Source organism: Cheilinus undulatus, linkage group 4 (genome assembly GCF_018320785.1).
Source record: "Cheilinus undulatus linkage group 4, ASM1832078v1, whole genome shotgun sequence".
In the NCBI taxonomy this organism is placed as follows: Eukaryota; Metazoa; Chordata; class Actinopteri; order Labriformes; family Labridae; genus Cheilinus; species Cheilinus undulatus.
In genome coordinates, this window is record NC_054868.1 from 55,160,378 (window position 1) to 55,187,161 (window position 26,784).

Genomic DNA, 26,784 nt, shown 5'->3' on the forward strand with positions numbered 1-26,784 from the left:
GCCAGGACAGTTCAAACAGGTCACATTCAAGTCACTCAGAGCTCATTGATCAACACGGTTGTCATTCTACTTTTAACCGAACTGCCCCTCGGTAATCACATTGGTCGTTAGGGACGTCAGTGAAACCGTAGTCCTGCCGTAATAGGGCACTAGCTTGTTAGAGGTTTATCCCACTGAAACGCCTCCGTCTGGCACAATCTCGACATCCGATTGGCCGAAACCTCATCCATCGACTAACGTACATGGATATTGTATCGGGATTGGCTCGCTTGAACATCAATCACATGGACAGAACGCTCTGATTGGCCAGCGCCGCCGTCCCTCAACGTTCCATTGTCCGTGGATTGGTGCAGCAGCGCGGGCGGATTCCTCCATGGGCTCGGTCTTCAAGGCTCGCGGAGAGCGAATGTCGTCATGAGCGGTGGGTAGGAATTAAAACATTGGTGTTTATATTACATTCTACTTCGTAAAACATATATTTGCATTGAACTGAGATGCGCTGGGCTTTATGCGCTACAAATAAGAGTGTTTTAAAGGAGCTCGGGCAGTTATGTAAACCAAAATAAGCAGTGCACTTCCGGAAAAGGGCTGCCTTTTTCTGTAACGTTATCAAAGAGAGTTTGACTGGCTAGCTACGCGTCAGCTAGCCTAATATGCTACTGTAAGCTGTCTAGCTGGTGCTGTAGTTTTTATTAAACCGTCCGTGAATTTCACCTACATATTCTTTCAATACCACCTTTCATAGTTCTGTAGATATGGAAAATAGCGGTCCCATCTTAGCAGAAACTAAGCTGCACACAAATCAGCTTAGGCTAGCAGCTAGCCACATCCCACTGTCCAGTTTACTCCACAGAGCTAGCTCGCTAACGTTAGCTGCAGACCAAACCAGCTGTATGTGTTGATGGCGGCGCTATTTTGAGGCCGCACTGTTTTTCTCTGTATCACTGGCAGTGTGTAACAGATCTGGGGGTGGTTGTAAAAAAATTGCTGAACAGTGTTCATTGTAGTGAAAGTCTGTGCTGAGTTAATGCAGCAGCTCTGTCCTCACCCATCCATGCTGGAATATCCAAAACATGCCTCTCAGCCAAGAGTGATTAGAGGCTAAGCAGGCTGAAATATCCCCGTGTGAAAGTGTTTGGCTTCAATTTGAGTGAAGAGCTGGGTTTATAACACTTTCTCTAGATGAGACAGGAGGCTCTGACAGAGTGTAGTTCCTGTTCAGCAGCCACAACCACACTGTGGGTCTGTTTGGCATCAGAGTAAAGTTCAGCTTTGGTGGATGAAGTGAAAGAATGAAGCTTTAACAGCTCAGTATGTACTACTTTAATGACAGAATGACTTCTTACATGTTTCAGATCTATATTAGTTGAGAACTATGTTTAAAGCCATAGAAGTTCCTCATTGTCATGGCTGCAACCAGGGCTTGACTTTAACACCAACCAACCTGCCAAATGTAGATTTCAGCCTCGGCAGGTACCACTGTGACTCCAGCTAGCCATTCTGACAGGTAGAATCTACGGCTAACACAACCTGCTTCACTGTGACTGTACTTGGCCCAGTGTTTGTGAATTAGATGCTCATTACAACATGATTGATTTGGAGGCATTTTTTCCTTAAATGCCTGTAATGTGGCTCCGCCTCTTTGTACCACGGTGAGTTACCATCATTGATATGTTTCTATTTTCTAACTACTCACTCCATATTCAGTGATATTTCCTCAGAAAACTTGGCTAAGTTCCCCTTTTTTTCAAATGAGGCTTCTTTGTTGGGTTTTGCCACTCTGGCTTGCCCGGTTGGCTGCATTGCTCTACATTGCCACCACAACTGGCTGAGGTAGGCCTGGGCTTTATGGCCTAAAAATCACATCACAGTATTTTTCTTGCCTTTGACGATAACGGTAATATATCACGATATTACAGAATTAAAAAGAGAGAATGCTTTTTAATCCAAATTCAAGTGTTATTAACCCCCTTCTCCCCTTAAAACAAGCCTTTGATGGCATACTCAATTTATCTCTAAGTATAGGAACACAGAAAACATGTTTGATTTTTTTAAAATCTCTCTAGGTTTACTTCTGTCTACCTGCACTCCAAGTTTCACATTTCATCTCTAACCTGATGAGGTGTGTTAAGCTGCTAATGACTTGAACACGTCTCCTAGTGAAGGCATTCACAATAAAAGCGCTTTAGAAAAATAACAGCCGCAGACTTTTATTTTGAAGAGCTCGACGGAAGTATTGTGTTTAGCATTGAGTTAGCTTAGCTTTGGCGGCCGTTGGGAGAGTACGGCTAGTTTACAGAAGCTTTTCTGACCTCATTTAACATTGCAGCCTGGATTTTTGACTCACGGTGGACTTGGAAAAGAAATTCATAAGTTAAAATAGAATTTTAAACGGTTGTTTATGCCGTTGTAAGATGAAGAGCTGCAGCGCTGGCCTCTGCGACCAGCCAAAGCAGCATTTAGCTTGTGCTGCAGCCCCAGGCAGGCTGACAGAGACAGCACACTGACTCAGTTGCGGTACAGCCGTCAGACTTTGAGAGGAAAAAACACGTGTTTTAGCCTGCTAACTCACACTGAGGCAGATACGATGATGTCATTAACAAGCGTTATCGCGATTGGTCGGTAGGGTCCAAATCTCTACCGTAGGCCAAATTTATATCATTTATACCATCTAGCACATATACCGCACACCCCTAGGCTGAGGTATTCTTTCATTATGTTAAGCTTTGAGAAAACAGACGATAAAGGGATGAAATGAAAGCAGAATATGGAGAGAAAGGTCTGTCTGCATCCGTGAGCATTTCAAACATAGAGCCTTTAGACTGACCACACACTACATGATTTTAAGCCTCATTTGAGGCCAGATTTGTCTCCACCAACAATCATGAGGGCACATCCTGAGTGGAGGCTTGCTGCAAATAGTTATTTTTCTGAATAACCCTTAAGTGTTGGGACAACAGGATTGTTTCACTGCTCCAAATCATGTTGTAGCCTCCTACCTCGAATCATAAATACCAAACACATTCATTTGAACGATTCAAGGCTGTAATGCCTCTTACAGTATACCCACAACAAGCAAGCAGAATGTGTAGCGTCTTCAGCCAGATCTTCCGTCACCGTTCTTCCGTTCCATCTACAGTCACTCTAGCCAGGATTTCATCCTTATTCCTTTCCTTGTTTTATGATTTTTGGTGCAACTGTATGATATGTCAGGACAGCTTTTTGTGGAGGGACAGCAAGTCAAGGCTATCAGTAGTCATCCATGTTTGTTACCTACGCCAAGGAGCTTACATGATCGGGTGGGTTTGTTCATTTGTTTGTTTGTTAGCAACATAACTCAAAAAGTTATGGATGTAATTGAAATTTTGAAATGAAATTTTCAGGAAGTGTCAGAAATGGCATAAGGAAGAACTGATGACATTTTGGGACTGATCTGGATCACCGTCTGGATCCAGGAATTTTTTGAAGGATTCTTTACTATTGGGAGGTAGGGCTAATGGCAGAGGTCTGTGCTGTTACCACTTTACACCTGGAGATGGCAGACATGAGTAACTTCAATCCCAGCAGCATCGTTTGGGTGTGTTTCTATTCAAAGTTTTGGAGTTTATAGAGTTTGAAAGACGCACACCCGTTCGAGGAGACGACACAAAGCATAACAGAGAGAAAGACAGGGAATTGTAGCGAGAATACTCACAATGCTGGGAGGAATAGAGGAATATTCACCCTCTGCCATGACTCCCAGTTGTCTGGTGAGACCATGGGTGAGACTGTCAGTGCATCTGTTGGCACCAGCAGGCAATGCCTCCGCCATGACAGTCCATAGTCCACACGTAGTGAAGCCAATGCTTTGCCTCATCGTGTTTCCACCCCACCGGGGAGGGAGTAATCGGTGAATGCCATGGTGGGGGCACATGGGGACAGATCCAGGAATTTTTTAAAGGATTCTTCCCTATTGGGAGACGGGGCTAATGGCAGAGATCTGCGCTCTCTGAGTGCTTTTCTAGTTTTTCTTCTAAAGTCACGTGATCACGTGAGGTCGTTGGCAGGTCTGTTGTCTCAGTGGTCTCACAGTCTGGCTGAGTTGTCGTGTGTGCGCTCAGAGGATTATAAGACATAAAATTGGTTGAAATCATCTTTATGTCTGTGGTCAGCCACCTCTTAAAAATGGTTAAAGATTTGAAAACCATCTAGTGTGGGACCAGCCTTAGGAGAGGGATCAATCTGCAGAGAAGAAAAAGCTTTAACATACATGATGATGAACACAGTCCTACAGAAGATGAGTAGAGAGCCAGAAGTGAAAGAAAATAAAATGCTCTGCACTTTGAGATTAAAGTCAAATGTCTAGAATAAAATTTGAAAAATAGGAAAAAAAGAGAAAAAACTCAGACCAGTTGTTGTTAAAACTGAACTTCTGAAAGAGATTCTTTGTCTCTTAGCATGGTATGGTTAACCGAGCATGTGATTTCAGACACAGAGAACCAATAAATCCATGCTTGTTTTTAAGTTGTTAAAAGTTTATAGCCCTGTTAAAATGGTCGTTTAAACCTTAAAAAGCCCATATAGAGTCTTATGTTGTTTAATTTTTTGATGTCTTGATACTAAATTTAATATCACTTTTTTTTCATTGGTGTAGTCTCTGCTATCTTGATGGTTGAAAGCTTAGAGAAAAGCAGAAGCTTTAAGTAATCTTCTTTTTCATGTGACAGTTGCATAGGGAAGGAGTGAATCCATCCAAAATTACAAAATGCAATCTAGTGACTAAATGTCACAGAAACATTCGAGCCTTTATTGCTGTTAGAGAGACGGTCTTTTCCTGCAGCCTTGGGTTTTTTCTCTGGTGCTTTGATGGGATCCAGAGCCTTGCTTTTGGTCGGCTGCAGCGTCCAGTCAGCTGCTGTTTGATTTCAGGTGTTTTCTAGCTGAGCTCAGCTGATTTACTCAAACACTGTAAATAAGCTTAAATGTCTGTGAATGGTGACAGACGATGTGCAACATTAACTGTCATATTAAAGTGCTTCAGGGTGACAGCGGCAGACAGATTGACACTCTTTTACTGTGTTTTCTGCCCCTGAATTTATTTCGGGGTGTATATTTTTGAAATGTCTTGTGGTGCTTTGTGCACAAGCTGCAGTTTAAGCAATAATGACCCATGAAATAGGTCACTAAATCTTGAGAGCAGCACCTCACCCGGAGCAATTCTGTTTGACAATAACAGCCAGAACCTATTTTGGCCATTAGGCAGCGTTTCCTGGTACTCAGGATTTACTCTGCTCTTAAACTATCAGGCAGCTTGCCCTAAATGCACTTACACTGGTGTTTTATACAGATATATATTTTTTCCTCTGGTTTTTCTATCTGTAGTCAGAGCATTTATTTGCTCTGGCAGCAGCTGTATCATTTTAATATCTTGTTATATCTGTTGTTTGAGCTGTAATGTCTGAACTAGGGTTGTCCCCATACCTGATTTTTAAACTTTGATATCAAACAGTAAAAATTGTAAGGATATTGATGCTTTAAAACCATGGAGAGGAAAGACACAAACAGGTGGTGAACCCCATGGAGGGCACTGATTGTTCCAGTGTTTCAACAGTTGTTGATTTATTTTAAAAATATATGATTTCATGCAACAATATTTTCACTTAAAAAAAACATGTTTTCTGTTAGTTTTGCTGACTTTGACCATAACTGAGTCAGTGAGGCCTGCAGGTCTTTAGATGTCATTCATTTGGGACCGCCTGGATGAGTGGTCCATGCCCTCTTGGAGTCATTTCAGCAGGCCGGCCACTCCTGGGAAGGTTCATGACTATTCCAGGTTTTTCCAGTTGTGGATAATGGCTCTTAGTGTGGTTGGCTGGAGTCCCAAAGCCTAGAAATGTCTTTGTAACCCTTTCTAGACTGGAAGATGTCAGTGATTTTGTTTCTCATCTGTTCTTGGATTCCTTTAGATGGTTCCATGATGTGTTGGAGATCTTTGAGCCTACTTCACTTTGTCAGACAGATATTTAAGGAATTTAGGGTAGGGTTAGGCCTGGCATGGATAGTCAAACTGAGCTCAGCTTTAAAAAATGTGTAGTTAATCAACGTTAATTCATGATTTAATTGCACATTATTGCACATTATTGAAACATTAAAGTGTCATTTTTTTTGTTATGGTTTACAAAAATCCTCCTTTTTGTGTTTTATGTATGTTTTTCTTCATCAAAATTAGTGACATATAAATGCTAACGCCCTTAAACAAAGCAAATGACATCACATTTGCAATATGAGCAAAAATAGTTAGCTCATTCTGTCTAAAACTGATGAAGCCTTGCGTTACTTCACTAAAGTCATACCCCAGCTGCGATCAGCTGGTAGCCAGCCTCACCTCCTCCACCCCAGCCTCCTCTTTTAGAAGCTTAAAGTGTTGAACCCCAGTATTCAGATTCATGCCACTATGGATTCATTGCTTCAGAAATAATTTCATTGTTTTCAATACACATGGTCTGATTTATGGAATTATTTATTGCTTGAATTTGTTGAAAAATACATCAAATTAACCCAAGAAAAATCGCATATTATATCACAATCACAATATTTGGAGAAAAAAATTGCAATTCGATTTTTTTTTGCAAATCGTTCAGCCCTACTATGGACTTTTATTGACAGAAATAAAGTATTTATCATTAGTTTACTTAACTTAGCCAGTGAGTTTACAGCAGCCTCTCTGACCACATTCAACGCAATAGTCCACTTCTTTGAATCATAATAAGCTCAAAACAAGTGAGTCACAAGATAAAACACACTTTTAAACAGCTGTTTAAGCTGTTATAAAATGAATCCCTGCAGCGCTGGGCTGAAGCCTAACCAAGTCAGTCCATTACAACTCATAACACTCCAAACAGGCTGACTAGGACGCTTTGACCAGCAAGCACACCCGCTGTATGTTGCTGTTATTACAGACACCAGAAAAAAGCACATGCTTGTTACCTGTTTATCAGTTACAACAGCATGAGTGGATGATGATCAGGTAGTTACCTGGCTGCTCTGTAGTGTCAGGGTGAAACATACTGATGAATGGACCTAGACTGAGCTGTCGGCCGTCACGTATCACTCTGTCACTCTGCCATGCTAACAGTAGCATTAGTTATACCTCCTGTGTACACAAAAACACAACATTAACAGCTGTGCAAAAATCCATTCTGAAATTATGGTGGTATTGATACTTGTTTACTACAAACCACCACTAATGGCAAAATAGAAAAGACACAAGCAAACTTTAGTTTGTGCTTTAAATCTTAATTAAGAGAAAGTTTTATATTCTATTGCTGAAACAGATAACTTTCACGTATGAATTTCACTAAAGCATGACAATGCTGTGTAGTAACGTCCTGGAATGTCCTCGAAACACCTTAAAAAGTGAAAGGATGTCTCAGGCAGCCTGAATGTGACTCTTCTGTGTTTATTTTCCAGAACAACAGGACAGTATGGCCACCACTGTTGCTGTCAGTCCCAGTGAGTACCTCCAGCCCTCCACCGCCGCCACACAAGTGAGTAACAGCCGAAGTAGCTGCTCTACCTTTCTCCTGATGTGTTTGTTACTTAGTAAGTCTTCATGTCGCTGCACTGTTGACGGATTTTAGCTTACAGTCAGAGACTGATAATTGATTTTCTTTCCCATTATGTTTATTGAATTTTTGTAGTTGATGCAGTAAATAAAATATATGTTGGTAATGACACAATAAATCGACAAGTATAACAACAACCAACAAATTGAAACAAAACCAAACACAGCTTAGGTGGGTCCAATTCCACACAAAGATACAGGCCATTATCCATTTTATGCTTATAACAGTTCACAGTCCTGGCTCAAGAAACTCCCTTTACAACGATGGCAGAGAGATCAGGTCCAGTACAATTCAAATGTGACTGCCAGACTTTGTAAAACTGATCTTTCTTTGCATGCAACATGCTTGTAAGATATTCTGAGAGCACCAGTTCAAACACAAGTCTACTGCATCCTTTAACAGAAGGGCTCTTATCACTAATCCATTGTAACCATATGTTTTTGCTGCAGCAAAAGTGAGAATGTTATACAGACTTTTATATGTATCAGTGCTTATAATCTGACTTGTAAGACCCAAAATTAGAGAAATTGGATCCGTTTCATTACGTTACATTACGACATGACCATAAACAGTGAGTCATAGTGCCAATTTCTGTTTTGCATTGAATACACAGAGGGGAAAGTGATGGATTAAAGGAATGCCCGTGACTGGGAGATATAAAGTCTGATGTATAATTCTGAGTCTGATGCTTGACTTTAACATGAAACAGGTTTAAGAAACAAAGTTCACTCATTCTGCCAGTCACTTGTTCTGCAGGTGAGTCAGCTTGTGCTGACTCACCTGCATATCCTCTGTGTTTATAACTGGGTTTTTGTTCCTGAGAGAAGCCAGGACAATTTTCAAAAATCAGGCACGCCTTCTCATCCCACAACATCATTCAGTCTATGCTGCTTTTACTTATTTCAGCCATACGCTTTATTTTAGGAAAAACATGCTTTATTCACAGTCTCATGGAGAAGAACTTCACTACCCACAATCCTAGAGGTCAGAGAGACATCTCTGATTGGTGGACCCCACTTCAGTGTTCATCTTCTACATTTATCCAGAGATCTAGTCTGCTTGTCCACGTTCATCTACACTTGCTATCACTGTTTTTCTGCCACCATGATGAGTGAGCGACTGCTGTGGCTTTATAAGGACATTTTCTTTAGCAGCTACATGATCCAGATTACAGGACCAGGTCAGATGTGGGCCAAGAAGTGAAGAGCAGTTAAGAATCAATGTAAATGTAGTAAAGTTAGTCCATTAAAGCTCTAGGTGGCGCTGCATGCCGCACTTATTATCAGAACATTTCTGCATCCATTGGCTGTGGTCCCTGCACGTTACAGTTGGGATGCGTCTAACTAGAATTTGATCATTGACTAGTCGCCGACTACTGAGATGGATTGTGGACTATTCAGGTGGTTTTTCCTATATTTAAGTAGCTGTTATTGAGATCATATGCCATGAAGACTCTAAAAACCCAGCTTTATTTTGTTCTCTGCTTTAAACATGACCAGTGATAATGCAGACTAGATGATTTTCTTTATGTGCAGTCTGGTAATGTTGATTTCATCATATAAAGTTACATTTAAGTTAAATATTAACATGATTGGAGTTTTCTCCAATGATTACTGTAGTTGGAGAAGAAAAGGACGAAAAGGAGAGAAAAGAAAAGTAAAGGTAAAGGATGTGTGAGACTTAAGATTTGACCGAGGCTTTAACTGTTAGGATAAATGTCAAAAACTGTTCATAAAGAGAAAGTTGTCTGGCATGCCTTCTCTTTAAGAGCTGATGTTTTAGGCTACTTATGCTCCCATTGTAAGTAAGGTCCACTTAACAAATATAACTGATAATATTGTAGAAGAGGCAGGGTTCTGTTTGTGATCAGCTGAAAGCGAACGAGGAATGTGCCTCACTTACACTCATGCTGTGAGAGAGGGAAAGAGCAGCTGATAGCTAAAGGATGAGCAGGAAGAGTTTTCAGTTTCATCTGTGAGAGCAACGATAAACTTCATAACTTCTCCAGCGTGGTTTAAATGTCTGATTGTTACTTCTGCTAACGGGTTAAAACAGCAGGTCAGCCCCCACGTGTGCTTCGGTGCTGCAGCAGACGAGTCTCAACCGTGCTCCTTGGCTTTCACCAGGACTCTGTAGCAGACGTTACAGACTTTTTATTTGCAGCATGCTCTAAAGCAGAGGTTTTTAAAGTGTGGAGAAAATAATTTATTCTGTGGACCCCCTCCTTCATAAAAATCAGATTTAAACAACTATGTATTCAAACATTTATGACTCATCTTTAAGCATCTTTTTTGATATTTTGGTCTGTATACTTACCAAAACATCCATCTTACCCAGGCAATCAGTGATTTGGTTTTAGTAATGAACTTACCGCCAATACTACCTGATTTTTCTGCTCTTATTTAGTTGAAACTATGAGTTTGCATCCATGCAGTTGATGCAGGATTACATAACAGCAGATCATCCTCCACCTTCAGCCTTGCCTGGTATTCACTTTTGATCATTGTCGACACCAAAAACCTGCACTGGCACAGGCTGTCTAAGTGTTTAGGGTGATAAGTGTCTCAGTTACCTCCAGTGTATGAAATTCTTTTTCTTCCTGTCAAAAAAACCCTGGTTTTGGTCCCTTAACTTAGTGCTTTTGTCTCAGTACAGATTTATGCTGCCATTAGCTTGTGCATCTTAGCTAATTAAGCACTGTGGCTGTTGAGCATCAGCAGGAGCAATGCAGGAAAATCCTAACTCCAGTTAGCTCCACACACAGTCAACCACTAAAACTCTTTTTTCTGTTCAGGAATGACAGTAAATAACTATAATTTGACATATTAATCAAGAAATATTAATGTGCTTTACTATTTTTTCAGTCTTTTTGTAAATCAGTGAATTTGAAAATTCATGGATAACAATAATAATTCTATTGTAGCATTAAAAATATCATTTGGGTTAAAGAGCTTCTACATATTGGTGTATTAACCATTGCAGAAACATATGAAATGATTTTGGTAATTACCAATGCTGTTAATGTAGGGCAGCTGTGGCAGAAACCTTACTTTGGGTGGTGGTCTAATACATTTGTTAAGCACTGTGTTTCTACAGAAATGTGCAAAATATACAATTTAAAACCGTTTAAAAATACTCTCTGTTCTTTGAAAGCCATCTAGCGACCCCCACTCAGTGTCTCGCGACCCCCCCAGGGGGTCCCGACCCCACTTTGGGAGCCACTGCTCTAGAGTTTATTCATTCAGAGACATGGCAATGCTGCTTAAGCCCTCTCCACATTGATAGGTTCACTTTCAGTGTTGCGCTACAGACGCTTATTTGTATACTACTCTGAGCAAAGATTGTGTGGATGTGAGATGGCTCACTTCACATCAATCTTCGGGGTTGGAAAACCATGCAATGTACATGATTAACCTGGAGGAAAGTTGCTGATGTCACTGATGACTTCTGCTGCCCTACATTCACCTTGGAAGTCAGATTTTGGGCGCTTTTGTGATAAGGATGGGAATCGAGAACTGGTTCCAATTGGTTGAATTCAGCGACATCACTTTATTTAATCTTAACAATTCCCTTATCGATGCCCTATTTCCACCAAGTTCCTTAAAAAACACAGTCTCACGAGAAGCAGAGGCAATAACAGAAAAGTAGAGGAGGTAAACATGGCGGACAGTCTCAAATACAGGCTGAAGCAGTCAAAAATGTGGCTTTATTTAAAAAAAAAAAATCACTAACACTTGTCAAACAGTGATTTCATGCAAGGCATGCATCTTTTTTGCAACTGTGTCTGTGAGTATTTTATCCTGTTCCTCTTAATGCATCACCTAAAAATCACCCAGTTTTGTTCTTTTCTCGCTAATTTGACCAGTTAGCACCGCTGTAAACGGCACAAAGACAAGGTATCTTGATAGCACTTCTCCATGAAAAAATCACTTCCTGTCTCCCATCTGGATTTGTTCTCTGTGGCGGGACATTACCTAAAACAACCTATCGGTCCACTGCAACATTTAGATATTCAGATTAATGTCAGTATTTTTGTTTAGAAGTGGTCTAAAGGGATTCAGAATAACCGAGGCTGACTGTTAGATAAAATGCTTCTTCTTTCCACGGCTGATGGATCAGCGATATGGACAGCAGAAAGTTTCTGTTCACGTCGGTTTAAATGTGGTTTTGGTGTAACTGGACTGTGTTTGACTGTCTCCACCTACAGGACACCCAGCCCTCTCCTCTGGCCCTCCTGGCTGCCACTTGTAGTAAAATCGGCCCTCCTGCTGCTCAGGCTCCTGTCGCTCCTCCTCCACCGCAGCCGCAGCCTCGCAGGCTCCTCCCCATAAAGCCAGCTCCAATCGCCCCTGCTCCACCCAAAAACCTGGGCTTCCTGTCAGCTAAGGGCAATGTGATCCAGCTCGCCGCCGCCGGCCTGGGGTCCCCGGCGTCCGCCAGCCCCATCGTGCTCACCATCCAGCAGAGCCCGGCTCGCACCAACACCGCTGCTCCCGCCAACATCCAGTACCAGATGGTGCCTCAGATCCAGGGTGCTCAGACCATCCAGGTGATGCCCCAGGGAGGACAGATCCAGCTCATACCAGGCACTAACCAGGCCATCATAACGACCCCCATGACTGTACCCGCCCCGGCCGCCGCCACCGCTCCGGTCACCCCGCAGAAGACTGTAGCCATCAAGCCCTCGCCAAAGCCACGCAAGCTGAACAACTCTACAGCCAACGTGGTGCAGCTGCCAAGCGGGCTCACGCTGCCTCTCAATGTGGCGACGGGTGAAGTGGGGGGAGCTCAAATCATCACAGAGACAGCTGCAGCTCCGCCCACTCCAGGAAAAGGGAGGCGAGGGAGGAAGAAGAAGGTGGTCCTGGCCGCTCAGCCTCCTCCGACCCCTCCCTCACAGGCAGCCTCACCTCCACCTGAGCAGATGGAGACGATCGTCATAGAAGCCGGAGACAACATCATTCAGGTAGGTCTGACCGCCACAGCTGCTAACCTCCAGAGACAGACGGCTCAGTTTAGTCTGAAAGCTTCTTCATCCTCCTGAGACTGGAGATTTTGACGGAATGCATTTTTAGTTTCACCCACTTATATGAGATCAGAGGATCCTGATAAATCTAAAATCTCAGCCTTGCCTTTAAACAGGAAGTAGTTTAGACCAAAAATGTTGTCCACAAATCTCCTGAAGGTCTAATTTCTGCTGAAAATACTGTACTAAGAAAGATAAGTTAGCTGTTTGAGGTCTTTAGTCAGTCAGAAATGCATTATTATTTTGGTGATGGAAAACAAGGACTGGTTAAGGACATGTATCACCAACGTTCCCACATGAAGGTCTGAATTTAGTATAAATTTTCCGCAAAAAAATGAACAAACATTTCTATAAATTTTATACTTATTTTGATCCCATAGAAGGTAGTACCCCCCAAAATTAATTGAAAATTTCTAAAAAAAAAAAAAAAAAAAATATCCGCAAAGATTAAAAAAAAAAATCTCCCAAATTTCCTTGAAAATTCTTAAAAATTTCAAAGGACACACCACCCTAAATACTGGATTAAATTCCCCCAAAATAGAGAATTAAATTCCCATTAAAAATACCTTCATATTTTAAAGCAAAATCCCCCCCAAAATTCAATCCAAAATCATAAAAATGACAAAAACATTTCTAAGATTTCAAAATGAAATTCCGCCATATTTCAACCAATTTGTTTTGGAATTTGCCTGAAAATACTGTAAAATTTCAAGGCAAATTTCCAGGAAACCCTCAATGAAACTCTCCAAAATATACAAATATATATATCCAAATTTCAATAAAAAATGTTTGAAAATTTTAGGGCAACTTGCCTAAAATATTCAAACAAATTCCCCGAATTTCCCCCCAAATTCTTAAAAATTTCAAAGGATACACATCCCTAAATACCACACCAAATTCCCCAAGAAATAAAGATGAAATTCCCTAATTCCCATGAAAATATCTATAAATTTCAAAGGACCCCCCCCCCCCCCAAAAAAAAAAATCACAAAACATTTCTCAAATTTCCTTGAATTTTCTTGACAATTTTAAAACAAATCCCCCCAACTGTCCAACCAGTTTCTTTGGAATTTGCATGAAAATATCATGCAATTTCAAAGCAAATTTCCCCGAAACCCTCTGAATCTGTTTAGAATATACAAACATATCCCCATAATTTCTATTAAAAAATACTAGAAATTTTTCAAGCAAATTCCCCAAAATATTCAAATTCCCAAAAATTCTTAAAAATTTCAAAGAACACACCATCCTAAATACCCAATCAAAAATAAAAATGAAACTCCCTAATTCAAACAAAAACATTTCTCAGGTTTACGTAATTTCATTAAAATTTCTCAGATTTCAAAACAAATTCCTCCAACTGTCCAACCAATTTCTTTGGAATTTTCCCACAGTTCATGTAAATAAACTTCAACAGACATTCTGGACAGTTACCTCTAAAATTCTGATGGCAGGAGTTCATACTAGGTTGTAGTAAAGCTAAAATGACGTCCTCATATGAACATGCAGGGTCTGAGGAGGTTAAACCACATCATCAGAGACAGATCCATATGACTGAATAATGGATTTCCCTTAGTATGATCTTTTGTTTAATTGATCCTCTATTGAAACTCGTGCTCTTGTGTATTTACAGGCAGGAAACAACCTCCTGATTGTGCAGAGTCCCGGACAGCCAGCAGTGGTGCAGCAGGTCCAGCTGGTCCAGCCCAAACAGGAGTCCCAGGTGGTTCAGATCCCCCAGCAGGCTTTGAAAGTGGTGCAGGCCGCCTCCGCCACGTTGCCGCAGGTCCCACAGAGACAGTCTGCCCCACAGAGCCTTCAGGTCACTCCGACAGATCCGTCACCGACGCAGGTATCCGTTCAATCACAGTCTGGGTTTTAGTCTCGACTCCTGGTGTTTATAATAAAGATAATAAATCCTAGCTGTTCTAAAGCTAAGCTGGTTTAATTCATTTATATATTCATAAAGATTTAAAAGATTTACTTAAATTTAAACGGACATGTCTGGTTACTGGAGACTTAGAGCATAAATTTGGCCATTTTAAACCTAGCTTAAATCATCTGTTTACACTTTCTTCCCTCAGTTCATCTTTAAAACGGCGTCTGGTGAGTGGCAGTCTGTCCAGCTCCAGGACTCTGGTTCCACAGCAACAACACCCACCACCCCAGTCACACCCACCACCACCGCCATCTCTCCCCCCGCTGGTACCAAGAGGACGCTGGCCGGAGGACGAAAGGAGCGGACTCTGGCTAAAATCGCTCCGGCAGGGGGGATGATATCGCTGAATGCTTCTCCACTCTCCACAGCGGCTCAGGCGGTTCAGACGATCAGCATCAACGGGGTCCAAGTGCAGGGGGTTCCTGTGACCATCACAAACGCTGGGGGTGGGTACAAAAGATGCGTCAACGCTTTAAAAGTCTCACTCGCCTCTTTCACCTTTGTTTTATTTAGTTGTCAGTCAGAAAAATGCAACGCTACAGATGCTGATGCAAGGTTAAAACAGAGTCTAACACTGCGTCTGTCTCTCTGTTTGTCAGGCCAGCAGCATCTCACCGTGCAGACGATGCAGGGTGGAGGACTTCAGCTAGCAACAACACAGGGCCAGCAGGCCATCCAGGTAGACCAGACCCTGACTCTGGAGCTGCCCAGCCAGCCTGGAGAGAAGAAACGACGCATGGCCTGCACATGTCCCAACTGTAAAGACGCAGACAAAAGGTCAGGGTGGCAAAAAATACAGGCACATGCATCTTCTTAGGTGTGGAATCTCACATTTGTAGTGGCATTAAATTGATTAGAAAGGATTATCATGCAGAGAAGTGTCATTTTTGTTCTTTTTTATAGATAGTGCATGCTTGTTATATGTACAGATTGTACAATTCTGTAATTCTTGTAATTCTGAAAATTAAAGCCTTTGCATGACGAGCAGCTGAAAGCTTTTTTATATTCAGCTCATTTAAATGTATTTTTATGTCTAATCTGTAGCTTTGCTTCAGCTCACTCAGTATGTTTGTGTTTGCACCCTGCAGGCCAGGAGAGGTCGGGAAGAGGAAGCACATCTGCCACGTACCCGGCTGTGAGAAAACGTTCAGGAAAACGTCACTGCTCAGAGCTCACGTCCGACTGCACACCGGCGAAAGACCCTTCGTCTGCAACTGGGTTTTCTGCGGGAAACGTTTCACACGCAGTGACGAGCTGCAGCGGCACGCCAGGACGCACACAGGTCTGTCTAAAGCAGGCACCGGAACAAACAGAAGTTATATTAGACGATGCATCATCATGGAATAATGACCCGTTTTAGACATTCAGTTACAGTGGCGTCGCTGTAGTCAGTGCGTCCATACGCAGCATTAACAATCAGTGTTGAGCTGATATCAGAGCTCGCTGCCCCTCCTCTGATTCTAACAACAGCTCATCATTTCTGTGGCTCTCTTACCATGGCTTAGTATCTCTACATGCTGGTTAGAATGGATGGGGAACAATCATCCACAAGCTAAGAGGCTAGAGGAGCCTCTTAACCGCTTTTCTCCCTTATGTTGGTTTAAACATGCCTTAAAGAGACACACTGATTAACTATTTAGTGAATAAATCTTATTAAATACTGGTTAGAGAAGAGACGCTCTGAGGGAGTCATGATGAGTCCTTCATGATGGCTCCTTTAGTGAGCAATAGGATCTAGCTCCTGCCTTAGAGACAGCTTTCTGTTTTCCATTTTTGCTGTTGATTTAAAGAAAAAGAAAACTTAAAATGGTACCTAATGTACACATGAAAGTCTGCTTGAGTTTGCAAAAAAAACTCAGTGTGAAAGCCAAGCAGGTTTGATTTTTTTTGCACTGAGGAGAGTCTCCATCTCTCCACTTTGCCATAAAGCCCAGATCTTTGTCCCATCTCCACACAGGATCTCTGGAGCTCAGTCAGGGTGACTATCAGGTTCATGTGGGGCTTTTTCACTGTGACTTTTGGCTCATTCAAACCAAATGTGCCCGCCACGCCTCCAAGCGTGCCGCTGTGATGTCACAGCGGTTCATCATCATTTGTGAACATCTTGAAGGCATCTTTAAGTAGCAAACTCTGCACCAAACTTTGAAAGAACTGCTGGACTACCAATAGAAGAAAAAATAGCACTTTTGAAGTAGAAACAAACGGTGCATTCACTTAAAATGCTGCGTAATCAGCTCTAGATGTGCCCTCAAACAGGTAGCTTAGTTCTGGGAGAAAAAGCAAATCCCCTGCTGTGCTGCTGCGCCGAGTCAAACCAAGTAGAGCCAATGTAATAGAAAAGCTCTATTGGTCTCCTCTCTTGTACCCCGTTCCCACTGGCCAAAAAACCTGTTTAAACACGCTAACAATCTGCTCCTGTCGGCAGTGGGAAAGGCTCTAATCGGCATTTAGACCCACGTCGACTGACCCTGCAATGGACACGGGTTTTTAATTGGCTCGCCTCCGATCAGCTCCAGTGGGAACGTCACACCCGGGTGAACGCAGGATGACTTTGGCGTAATGTGCCTACATCATAATATCGCACCCGTAACTTGGTGCAACAAAAGGATGCCAGCAGCTGGCGGACGAGCATTGTTGTCTCCTCCGTCTGTAACTTCTGCTCTTTGACTCTTTGCTATCTCAGCAACAAATTCCATCCGCCTTCATATCATCAGCCCTCGAATGTCGTTCAGTCAGCGCTGAGTTTGTCTATTTTGAAAGAGGGACAACAACCACACAGCTCGTCTACTGGCGATCAGACCCGGGTCTGCTGGCAATGAGAAAGGAGTCACTTGCCGATTGTTAGCGGGTTTACCCACGTTTAAAAAACCCGCTTTTACACGCTATTTTTAATGGGAAAGCAATATTACTAAGGCCATTCTTGCTCAACGTGACTGGGAGATCAGCTCTTAAAGAGTCCTGGTTGGTCCAAACTTCTTCCATGTGTGGAGGCCACTGTTCTCTTGGGAACCTTCAGAGCAGCAGAAATGTTTCTGTAGCCTTCCCCAGATCTGTGCCTGTCAATAGTCCCGTCTCTGAGCTCTGCAGCTACTGCATAAATTCCATCTGTGTAGCATCAGGCTGCAAAATAACAAAATTGAAAAAAGGGAGGGGGTCTGAACTCTTTCTGAATGACTTGTATGTTCTCTGGAAGTAAGTTTAATCCATAAAAAGTTGTAATTTGACTCCCATTTCTTGGTAAAAGCCTAAGAAATTTGGGTTTTTAGAATGCAGTCTTTGTTTGAAAATCCATTTTTTCTGTAGAAACATTAACAAGTCACTTCCTCTTGTTTGTCCTGCAGGAGACAAGCGCTTTGAGTGCAGCCAGTGTCAGAAACGCTTCATGAGGAGCGACCATCTGACGAAGCATTACAAGACTCACATAAACACCAAGAACCTGTGAGCCGCCCGTTCATGGCTTTTAAAGGCAGAAAAACTCTGAAACTGAAAACTGTGTTAGAGGAAGGAGGGGTGGAGGAGACGACACCCCGGGAATGTTGGGGACTTACCCCAGAACGGGAACTAACTCCAAAACCAGCCCCTGTACCCCCTCTCACTCCTCTAGGACACTGTGTAGCGACGTGTACAAATAAATCCTCCCTGGTGGACTTAAACTCATCCTACAGATTAATAAATATTAGTTCTCTTTGTTTTTCTCTTCTCTGGTCTGAGCGGAGACCAGGACCAGCTCTGACTAAACCCAGAAGAAGAAAAGGTGGCCAGGTTTCAGTCTCTGCTCTTTTATTTATGAACTTCTCTGAGGGAAGAGCCGCCGATTTATCCCGACACCAACGCCAGGACTCCAGTCAGTCAAGTAGATTTTTTTTCTCCTCTTCCCCCAGATGCTGCTCGCTTATTTAACTTATTTGTTGTGAACATCTGGAGCTCCAACACCGTCAGGTACCAAAAAAAGATAAAAACCCCTGCTCTGTTTTCTGTTTTAAAAGATTTTTTTAAACTCACTGGAACAGAAATTGTGTTTTAAGTTTTTGTGTTTCAGCTGGAGTCGCTGCTGATTGAAAAAACTGGGGAGAAATACCTAAAATTGTCCATATAAGACTCTTGAAAATCTGAAGAGGTTTACATTGGCTATTTTTAAAATGTGTAAATGCATTCTATTATGCTAATTCTAATTAATAAACTATTTATAATTTTTCCAGACAAATGTTACTTTTCTCAAAGTACTTCTGCAGAAAATATTAAAAAACTAAAGGAAACAGGCTGAAGGGGACTGACAGGTAAAAGCATACAAGCCTTAGACCATCAGCCCGGTTCAGAACTAAGATTTGAGCCACAACAAGAGCGTTTAAGGCCACGTTTCCATGGAAACGACCCACTGAAAAAAGAGCACAGGCCAGGCCAGCAGTGTGGAGTGTGACTGTGTAAGAACAGTGTGGTGTAAACGTACGTAACAGCTAACTCCTGATGGTTGATGTGGACAGAAGTTACCCCAAACTGCAGAACAAGTCAGACTTGTTTTACACGAGGGATCCGGCCCTGATCCCGGAACATGTGACCCCAAAATCTGGTTCCATTTGGTCAGTTTGAACACAAGTGTGCGCTTCAAGACGTGGTCATGGCACAATCGTGTACTTGGGCACGGCGTGCGAGAAATGTGAGCCCTGTCATTCCTGAGTGCGGACCGACGGGCTTTCAGAGCAGCTGCAGGTTTGGACTCATCATGAATGTTTGGTCCGACCTGGGCTTAACAGCAATACGGAGGAAGACAAGGGCCACAGAGAATAATAAAAGATGCAAATATGTTTTCCTGTTTTGAGATTAAAGTTAGTATTCTGATTTTAATCTTAGAATTCTGACTTTTTGTTCTTATGATTCTGATTTTAATCCCAGATTTCTGACTTTAATGTCAGAATTCTGTCTTTAATCTCAGCATTCTGACTTTAATCTCAGCATTCTGACGTTAATCTCAGCATTCTGACATTAATCTCAACATTCTGCCGTTAATCTCAGCATTCTGACATTAATCTCAACATTCTGACTTTAATCTCAGCATTCTGTCTTTAATCTCAGCATTCTGACATTAATCTCAACATTCTGACATTAATCTCAACATTCTGACTTTAATCTCAACATTCTGTCTTTAATCTCAGATTTCTGACTTTAATCTCAGCATTCTGTCTTTAATCTCAGATTTCTGACTTTAATCTCAGCATTCTGTCTTTAATCTCAGATTTCTGACTTTAATCTCAGCATTCTGTCTTTAATCTCAGATTTCTGACTTTAATCTCAGCATTCTGTCTTTAATATCAGATTTCTGACTTTAATCTCAGCATTCTGTCTTTAATTTCAGATTTCTGACTTTAATCTCAGCATTCTGACTTTAATCCCAGATTTCTGACTTTAATCTCAGCATTCTGTCTTTAATCTCAGCATTCTGACTTTAATCTCAGCATTGTCTTTAATATCAGATTTCTGACTTTAATTTCAGATTTCTGACTTTAATCTCAGCATTCTGACTTTAATCCCAGATTTCTGACTTTAATCTCAGCATTCTGTCTTCAATCCCAGATTTCTGACTTTAATCTCAGCATTCTCACTTTAATCCCAGATTTCTGACTTTAATCTCAGCATTCTCACTTTAATCCCAGATTTCTGATTTTAATCTCAGCATTCTCACTTTAATCCCAGATTTCTGACTTTAATCCCAGCATTCTCACTTTAATCCCAGATTTCTGACTTTAATCTCAGCATTCTGACTTGTTTGTAATTCTCTCTAAAACTTTTATCCAACCTTTTTATTTCTCCAAAATCCCATCATTTAAATTTAATCCCAGAATTCTTTTTTTCTTGAACCCTGACTGTTTGAACTAATTCTGGCCTAAATCTCAGAAATCTGACTTTTGTCTCAGAATTTAGATATTATTTTAGAACAGTGACATTTTTCTGTCCTAAAATTCTGACTTAAGCCTCAGAAATCTGACTTTAACCTAGAAATACAGAGTTGTTTTTTTTTTTTTTTAGAATTCTGTCTTGAAACCCTCAATTTTTTACTTTATTATCAAAATTCAGTCTTTTTCCCAATAATTCTGACTTTTTTAACAATTCTGATTTTAGTCTTAAAATTCTGACTTGTTTGTGCTCAGAAATTTTGACTTGAATCTCATAATCCTATTGATAATAGGATACAGATGGTTTTTCCAAAGAATTCTGACTTTAATCCCACAATTCTTACTATAATCTCAAAATTTTGATTTTAATATCAAAATTCAGTCTTTTCTTGCAATAATTCTGACTTTAGTCTCAGAAATCAGACTTTTTTGTCATCAGATATTTTGACTTTATTTTATAATCCTGATGTTAATCCAGGAATTCAAACTTTTTTTGAACCAGTCTTACTTAAATCACAGAATATTGACTTTTCCCCAAAACTTCTGACTTTAAACTCATAATTCAGACTTTAATCACAAAATTTTGACTTTAATGCCAGAATTCATCTTTTTTCCCTCATAATTCTGACTGTTCTAATAATTCTGACTTTAAGAAATCTGACTTTTTTGTGTCCAAAAATGTTGACTCTAATCTCACAATCCTGCTGTTAGTCTTAAAGTTCTGACTTTGATTTTAGAAATCTGACTTAAATCTCAGAATTTGAACCTTTTCCTTTAGAAACCTGATTAAAATTTAGGAATTCTGACTTTTTTGTGGGATTGGAAAAAAATGCATCTCAAATTGATCTGGTGTCCCTCCTCCTCTCCCGTACAGCTGAGATAGGTGATTTTAAACTTGATTTAATGTAATTCCTTGTTTTATTCCTGCGCGGTACTGATCAGGTTGATCTGAGATTGGTAACAGGCTTTGGTGAGTCTGACATCGGCTCGTTCTCCTGAGAACTAAAAAGCAGAACTTCAGGCTCAGCTCTGACTTAGAGTTTATTTTAGGACCTGAAGTCACCGTGCCTTAGAACTTTCAGGAAAATTTTGAAATCTGTTTCTAAAAGATCGGGATAATCTAATCCAAGGGAACTCTGACTTCTATTTTTAGTTAAATATGCCAGTCTAAGTGCAACGAGATTCAAGTGGACAAATTTCAAAGCCATTTTCTTAAAAAACATTTTTCCGGTCTAAAGCTGGGTTTATCCTTCCTCACCAAATCTACACCAGTGACCGTCGTGGTTTTCTCCAGAACTCCACCCTAATATGACCAAGCAGTGTGTTTTTATGCCAGTTCCTTGTGCTGCCTCCACATTTCCTGTTTCTAATGGTGGCTGAAGATGAGATTACCCTGCTGGAGGAGGAGCTGATGGATATTGATCAGTTGTTGATCATACTGCAGTTCCTGCAAAGACCAAAGGAGAGGATGTGGGACGTTTGCACTCGCTCAGTCACCAGGAGATTCATGGATGAGGACTTGCATGTCCAGTGCGTGTCCTCATCCATGAATCTACCCGTGAATTTTAAGAAAAGAAGTGCTCTTAGCACGTCAAGGACAGGGCTGGAAGGAGGGAGAGAGGAAGCGTCGACTCACACATCCAAAGTCAATCCTGGCTCCTCCGTTATACTCCAGTGAAATAGTTGCGATTTGAAGAAATCGTGCTTCACCCTCTTCTTCAAAAATGTGGCTATGTCAGCTGTTCCTTATGGTTCAATCCTTTGTCCTCCATCATACTCCAGCTGTACGTTGGGTTAGTGCGGGGTTAGGATTGAGAACCAGTTGGAATCGCTCTGAAATGGAGGTTGTGGGTGCTAGCCTGTGCAGAAACATCTATGGACTCAGGCTTTTTTTTGTGTCGGTCAATCACCAAAGGCTGTTAATGGTTCATGGTGAAACATTTACTTTAATTTGCAAACATTTAGTTTGAAAATGATGGAGAACCCAGGATTGAACCTTGTGGAACGCCACATTTGAAGCGGTCAGATTCTTCTTTCAGACTTCTTATTAAAGTGTAACAGGAAACGGGTTTCTCTCTCAGCTGCACGAAGGAAGTTCAGTCTGATTATTGGCTTGATTCAAATATCTTTTTCTAGAAACGGTAAAGAGGATGCATTTATCACAGTGAAGTGATGTATATTTTTCTAGAGGTGTCTGGAGTCTAAGGATGCAATTCAGTGAAATATCGGTGAAAAATCTCTCCTGAATGTTCCCTTAAACTGTAGCTGGTAATCCATCTGAGATGGCACATCAGGTACGCATACCCGGAGGCTGGGTATTAAACATTCATGCATTTATGGTACTTAAAGGTACTGAAGTGAAGCCTCGTGATAGAGTATTAAATATTTGACCATATTCAGACTCTTTGATGAGTCTTGGGGATTTTATGTTTTTTATTTCTAAGGTTTTAATCTAAAACTTTCCTGAAAACATTTCATAGGAATCTGTCAGTCAGCAGCCCGCCCTGCTTACGCTCTGTCTTCTTAAACCAACTAGATTTCAGGATGAATCTGCTCCCCAGCTTTGATTTAGAATTCACTTTTGCTCTGATTATTGGTAGCCTATGCATCAGTGAACAATGGCCTGACTCGACAATCATGACCCAAGAAGAAGAAAGCTTCCTCAGGCCTGCCATCGTCTCTCTGTACCTGATTTTCCATCTGTGATAGCTTTAATTCTGATTTTAAAGTTGAGAAGGTTTGAATATACACATCAGACCAGCATCAAGCCTCCTGTACAGTTTTATCTGCGGTGGCCCTGATAGTACACTGCAAAAACATTTCATGAAAACAAAAAATATAAAAAATAAAACAGAAGAACATTTAGTGGAACGAAAGAATATTTGTTAAATTAAAAACTTTCTATTTAAAGGCAAAAATATTTTGTGAAGTGCAAAAAAAATGTCATTTTAATTTTATTTGTTTTAGCTTTATGTAACCAAGAAATTCTTTCAAGATCTAAAATCTCTTGTGAAGAAAACTAAACAATTAAACTGCGATTAAATCATAAATGATCAGTGGTCCTCTGAAAAACAATATCAGTCACTGAATTTGTTATAATCCTCTTTTTTAGAATATAAAGATTTTATTGACAAAACAAGTGAAACAAAAAAAAAAAAGTTTCATAAAAACACAGTGGCTTTAAAATGTTTCACGTTTAAGTTTTGAGGTCTTTTGAGTTTCTAAGTCTGTTTACGTTTGAGTTTCAGAAATGTTTATGTATACATGAAAATCTTTTTTTGGTCTTTTCAGAAAAAAAATTATGGTAGGTTTTTTTTAAGCTAAGTTTATTTTTGTACTTCCCAGAATGTTTTGGCATTTTACAAAATGGTTTCTGTATTTTGTGAAATATTTTTCCAAACGTTTTAGCATTTCATGGAGAGTTTTTTTTGCATTTCTAAATTTATTTTTTCAATTTAACAATTTATTTTGAGTTTCTGAAATGGCTTGTGTTACATAACAGGCTTCAACTTAAACTTTTTTTTGTTTTTTTTGCAATATTTTGCACTACTTAGTGTTTTTTGCTCCTCACAAAATGTTTTGGTTTATATATTTTATAAAAAATCTTTGCTTCAGTGGTTTTTTTTTTCAGGGGGTGGGGGGCATTTCACACCATGCAGAAGACGCTTTTGCATTTCAACTTAAACTTTTTGGGGGGTTGCACAGAATAATTTCACATTTACGAATGTTTTTTTTTTTTTGTGCTTTGTGGGTTTTTTTTGTTTGTGTTAAAAAATGCTTTATAAGTTCCTGAAAGTGTTTGCTTTTGCAGGGTTTTTTTTCTGGTGTTTCATGAAATGCAGAAGATGCTTTACATTTCCACTTAAATGTCTTGGGTTGCACAAAATTGCTTTGCATAAATGAGTTTTTTTGTGCTTCACGGAATGTTTTTTCATGGAGTGTTTTTGTGTTTCTACGGAGCCCCATAAGGGCTGAAAAAAATGTGTTTCTGGTGCACACACAAAACTTTCTGTGCTCACGGGTGACCGTCTCATGTGCTCCTGACACTATTTCATGCATCGGGATAATTTCTGGTTAGCACAAGAAACTATCTTGTAGAAACTTTGTTGTGCGCTCACAGAGCTTACTAAGAAACTCTCATGAGAATTACAATGTTTTGCATGCACACCAGAAACTATTTTTTCTGTAAATGTCCCTTTAGGGCCTCTGTACTTTTTTTTGTCTTTAATGAAATGTTTTTGCAGTTGACCTTTCAGGCCACCGTAATCCTCACAGGTTTCTTTACTATCCTTTGCTTTACAGAAAACAAAAAGTCTGTTTTATTGTTTTTAAAATCCTGTCCTGTTGTAAATCTGTTGTTTCTGACATTTAAAGACGTTTATTTTTTCATCTGTTTCATTTTAAATAAGCTTTTTACTGCCATCAGTTTACGGTGGTTTTTATACTGTGACAAACACATTTAAATGGACGGTGCCACCTTACTAAACATTTAACGTCGTCCTCTCTGCACACGGGAGGAGTCCAACCAAAAACCCACATTAGTGTTTCATGGCTTTGAGCCTCGGAGTGTTTCCTGGAGGGAGGGATGACCGTCGGTGGCCAATATTTGGTGTATTTTCTCATGAATGTGTCTGAGGACATGAACGCCGTAGGGATGGGTAGATGGATCCCGCTCATATTTATGTTTGTATTCATGTTTGAATCTGTAAATACCGCGCGTGTCGCCTCGACACAGTAAATGTAGGATATTAGAAAACAAACGTGAAGCTGCCTAGTGTTGTGGTTGGCGCTGCCAGCCATGAAGGAATAACGGATTTTGTACAGTGTGTAAGAATTAAATATAATGTGACGATGTATAGCTTCATTCCTGCTTTGTATAAGACTTGTAGATGGTTTTTTATTGAATTAAAGATGCCTCCGACAGCTGCACCCACTATTTAATGTGTTATTTTCTAATTCCTGGTAAAAGTTTGTAAAGCTCCTTTGTCTTTTTAATTTATGTTCCATGCTAACGTTGCGTGCACTGATTCAAATCCCAGGTTACAAATTTGTAAATTTCAAGCCTGATTGTAATTAAATATAAAAGAAATTTTCCAAATTAAGATATTTTTATTGCTTGTTTTTTGTGAATTTATCGCTTTTCCCTCTCTAAGCTTAAATGTTTCTTATTTTATTAGAGGAGCCCAGAGAACCAGCAATTTATATGACAACATGTAAAGGTGCTAATCTTCAAATTTGCTTCTTTTCTACGGTCAGCGCTCAATAAAGAACTCAATCTATTGTGTTGCCTGTTTGCTTTGTGCCCATTTACATCCTAGAATTCATCAGCAGAAGCCTCAAAATATACAAAATATAACATGACTTAGTAGTTTGGTTTTAAAGTTTGATTAAAAAACATCAGACCACAGAATCCTGGATGAATGAGATGATTGTCCCTGAAATCTGACTCCTCATAAATCAATCGTGTTCGTTATCATTTGGCCTTTTTGACAGAAAAAAACAATTTAATGTCAAAGTGAAACCAGAGTTCTGCAAAGTTATGTTAGTTCAGTAAAAATATATATGTGAAATAAGTGACTGCATGAATATTCAACCCCTTTAAAGTGACTGACCTTATTCAACAGGCATCCAGTCACTGGTTAATCAGTATTCCTGGCTACCATTACACCATTAAGACAAAAGAACATTCCAAGCAACTCAGAGAAAACGTTATTAAAAAGTCTAAGTCAGAGGATGGAGACAAAAACAACTCCAAGTCTCTGAACATCCCCCAGAGTTCAGTTAAATCCATCATAAAGAAATGAAGGAATATGTCACATGTGTAAATCTGCCTAGATCAGACCGTCCTCACAAACTGAGTGGGCGTGCAAGAAGGAGACTAGTGAGAGAGGACACCAAGACACCTATGACTACTCTGAAGGAGCTCCAAGCTTCAGCAGCTGAGATGGACAAGAAATATTTTTGATTTCTAAAAGATGCATTTGTATTTATTGCCTACAACACAGGTGATTGTGGAATTTGGTAGAGGTAATATTACACTGGAAATGCATTCACCTTTTAAAATGGTTTTTTTTTTAATTTAGGGGCAAAAACTTCAACATAAATGAAAGTTTTAGGACTTTTGGGGTAGTTACCCCTTAACGTCTGTTGTATCATATTTTATAGATACTTTATGATACATCTATCTAATCCAGTGGTTCTCAAATGGTGTGGCAAGGCACGAGACAAGTCCAGGTGTGCTGTGGGAATCAGGCTGGAGTCCATTTACATTTGCAGCATTTGGCGAGCTATTATGGAGTTGAAATTGGTGTTGAAATGATCATTGTT

The 26,784-nt window shown here is 40.3% G+C and overlaps 1 protein-coding gene across 2 annotated transcripts; it reads left to right on the plus strand.

The window, feature by feature from the left end:
• The first annotated feature begins 357 nt into the window (after positions 1 to 357).
• On the plus strand, positions 358 to 18,763 carry sp2 (sp2 transcription factor). 2 transcript variants are annotated; one of them, XM_041786298.1, is made up of 8 exons: positions 358 to 421; positions 7,450 to 7,526; positions 11,812 to 12,570; positions 14,264 to 14,482; positions 14,715 to 15,015; positions 15,169 to 15,346; positions 15,658 to 15,851; positions 17,911 to 18,763. In XM_041786298.1, exons 1-8 carry the CDS (start codon positions 415 to 417, stop codon positions 18,009 to 18,011), a joined length of 1,836 nt encoding a protein of 611 aa, XP_041642232.1. In that variant the 5' UTR covers positions 358 to 414; the 3' UTR covers positions 18,012 to 18,763. The 2 variants fall into 2 exon arrangements, with proteins under 2 accessions (XP_041642232.1, XP_041642233.1); XM_041786299.1 differs by lacking the exon at positions 358 to 421 and adding an exon at positions 502 to 1,652.
• Positions 18,764 to 26,784: the final 8,021 nt, after the last annotated feature.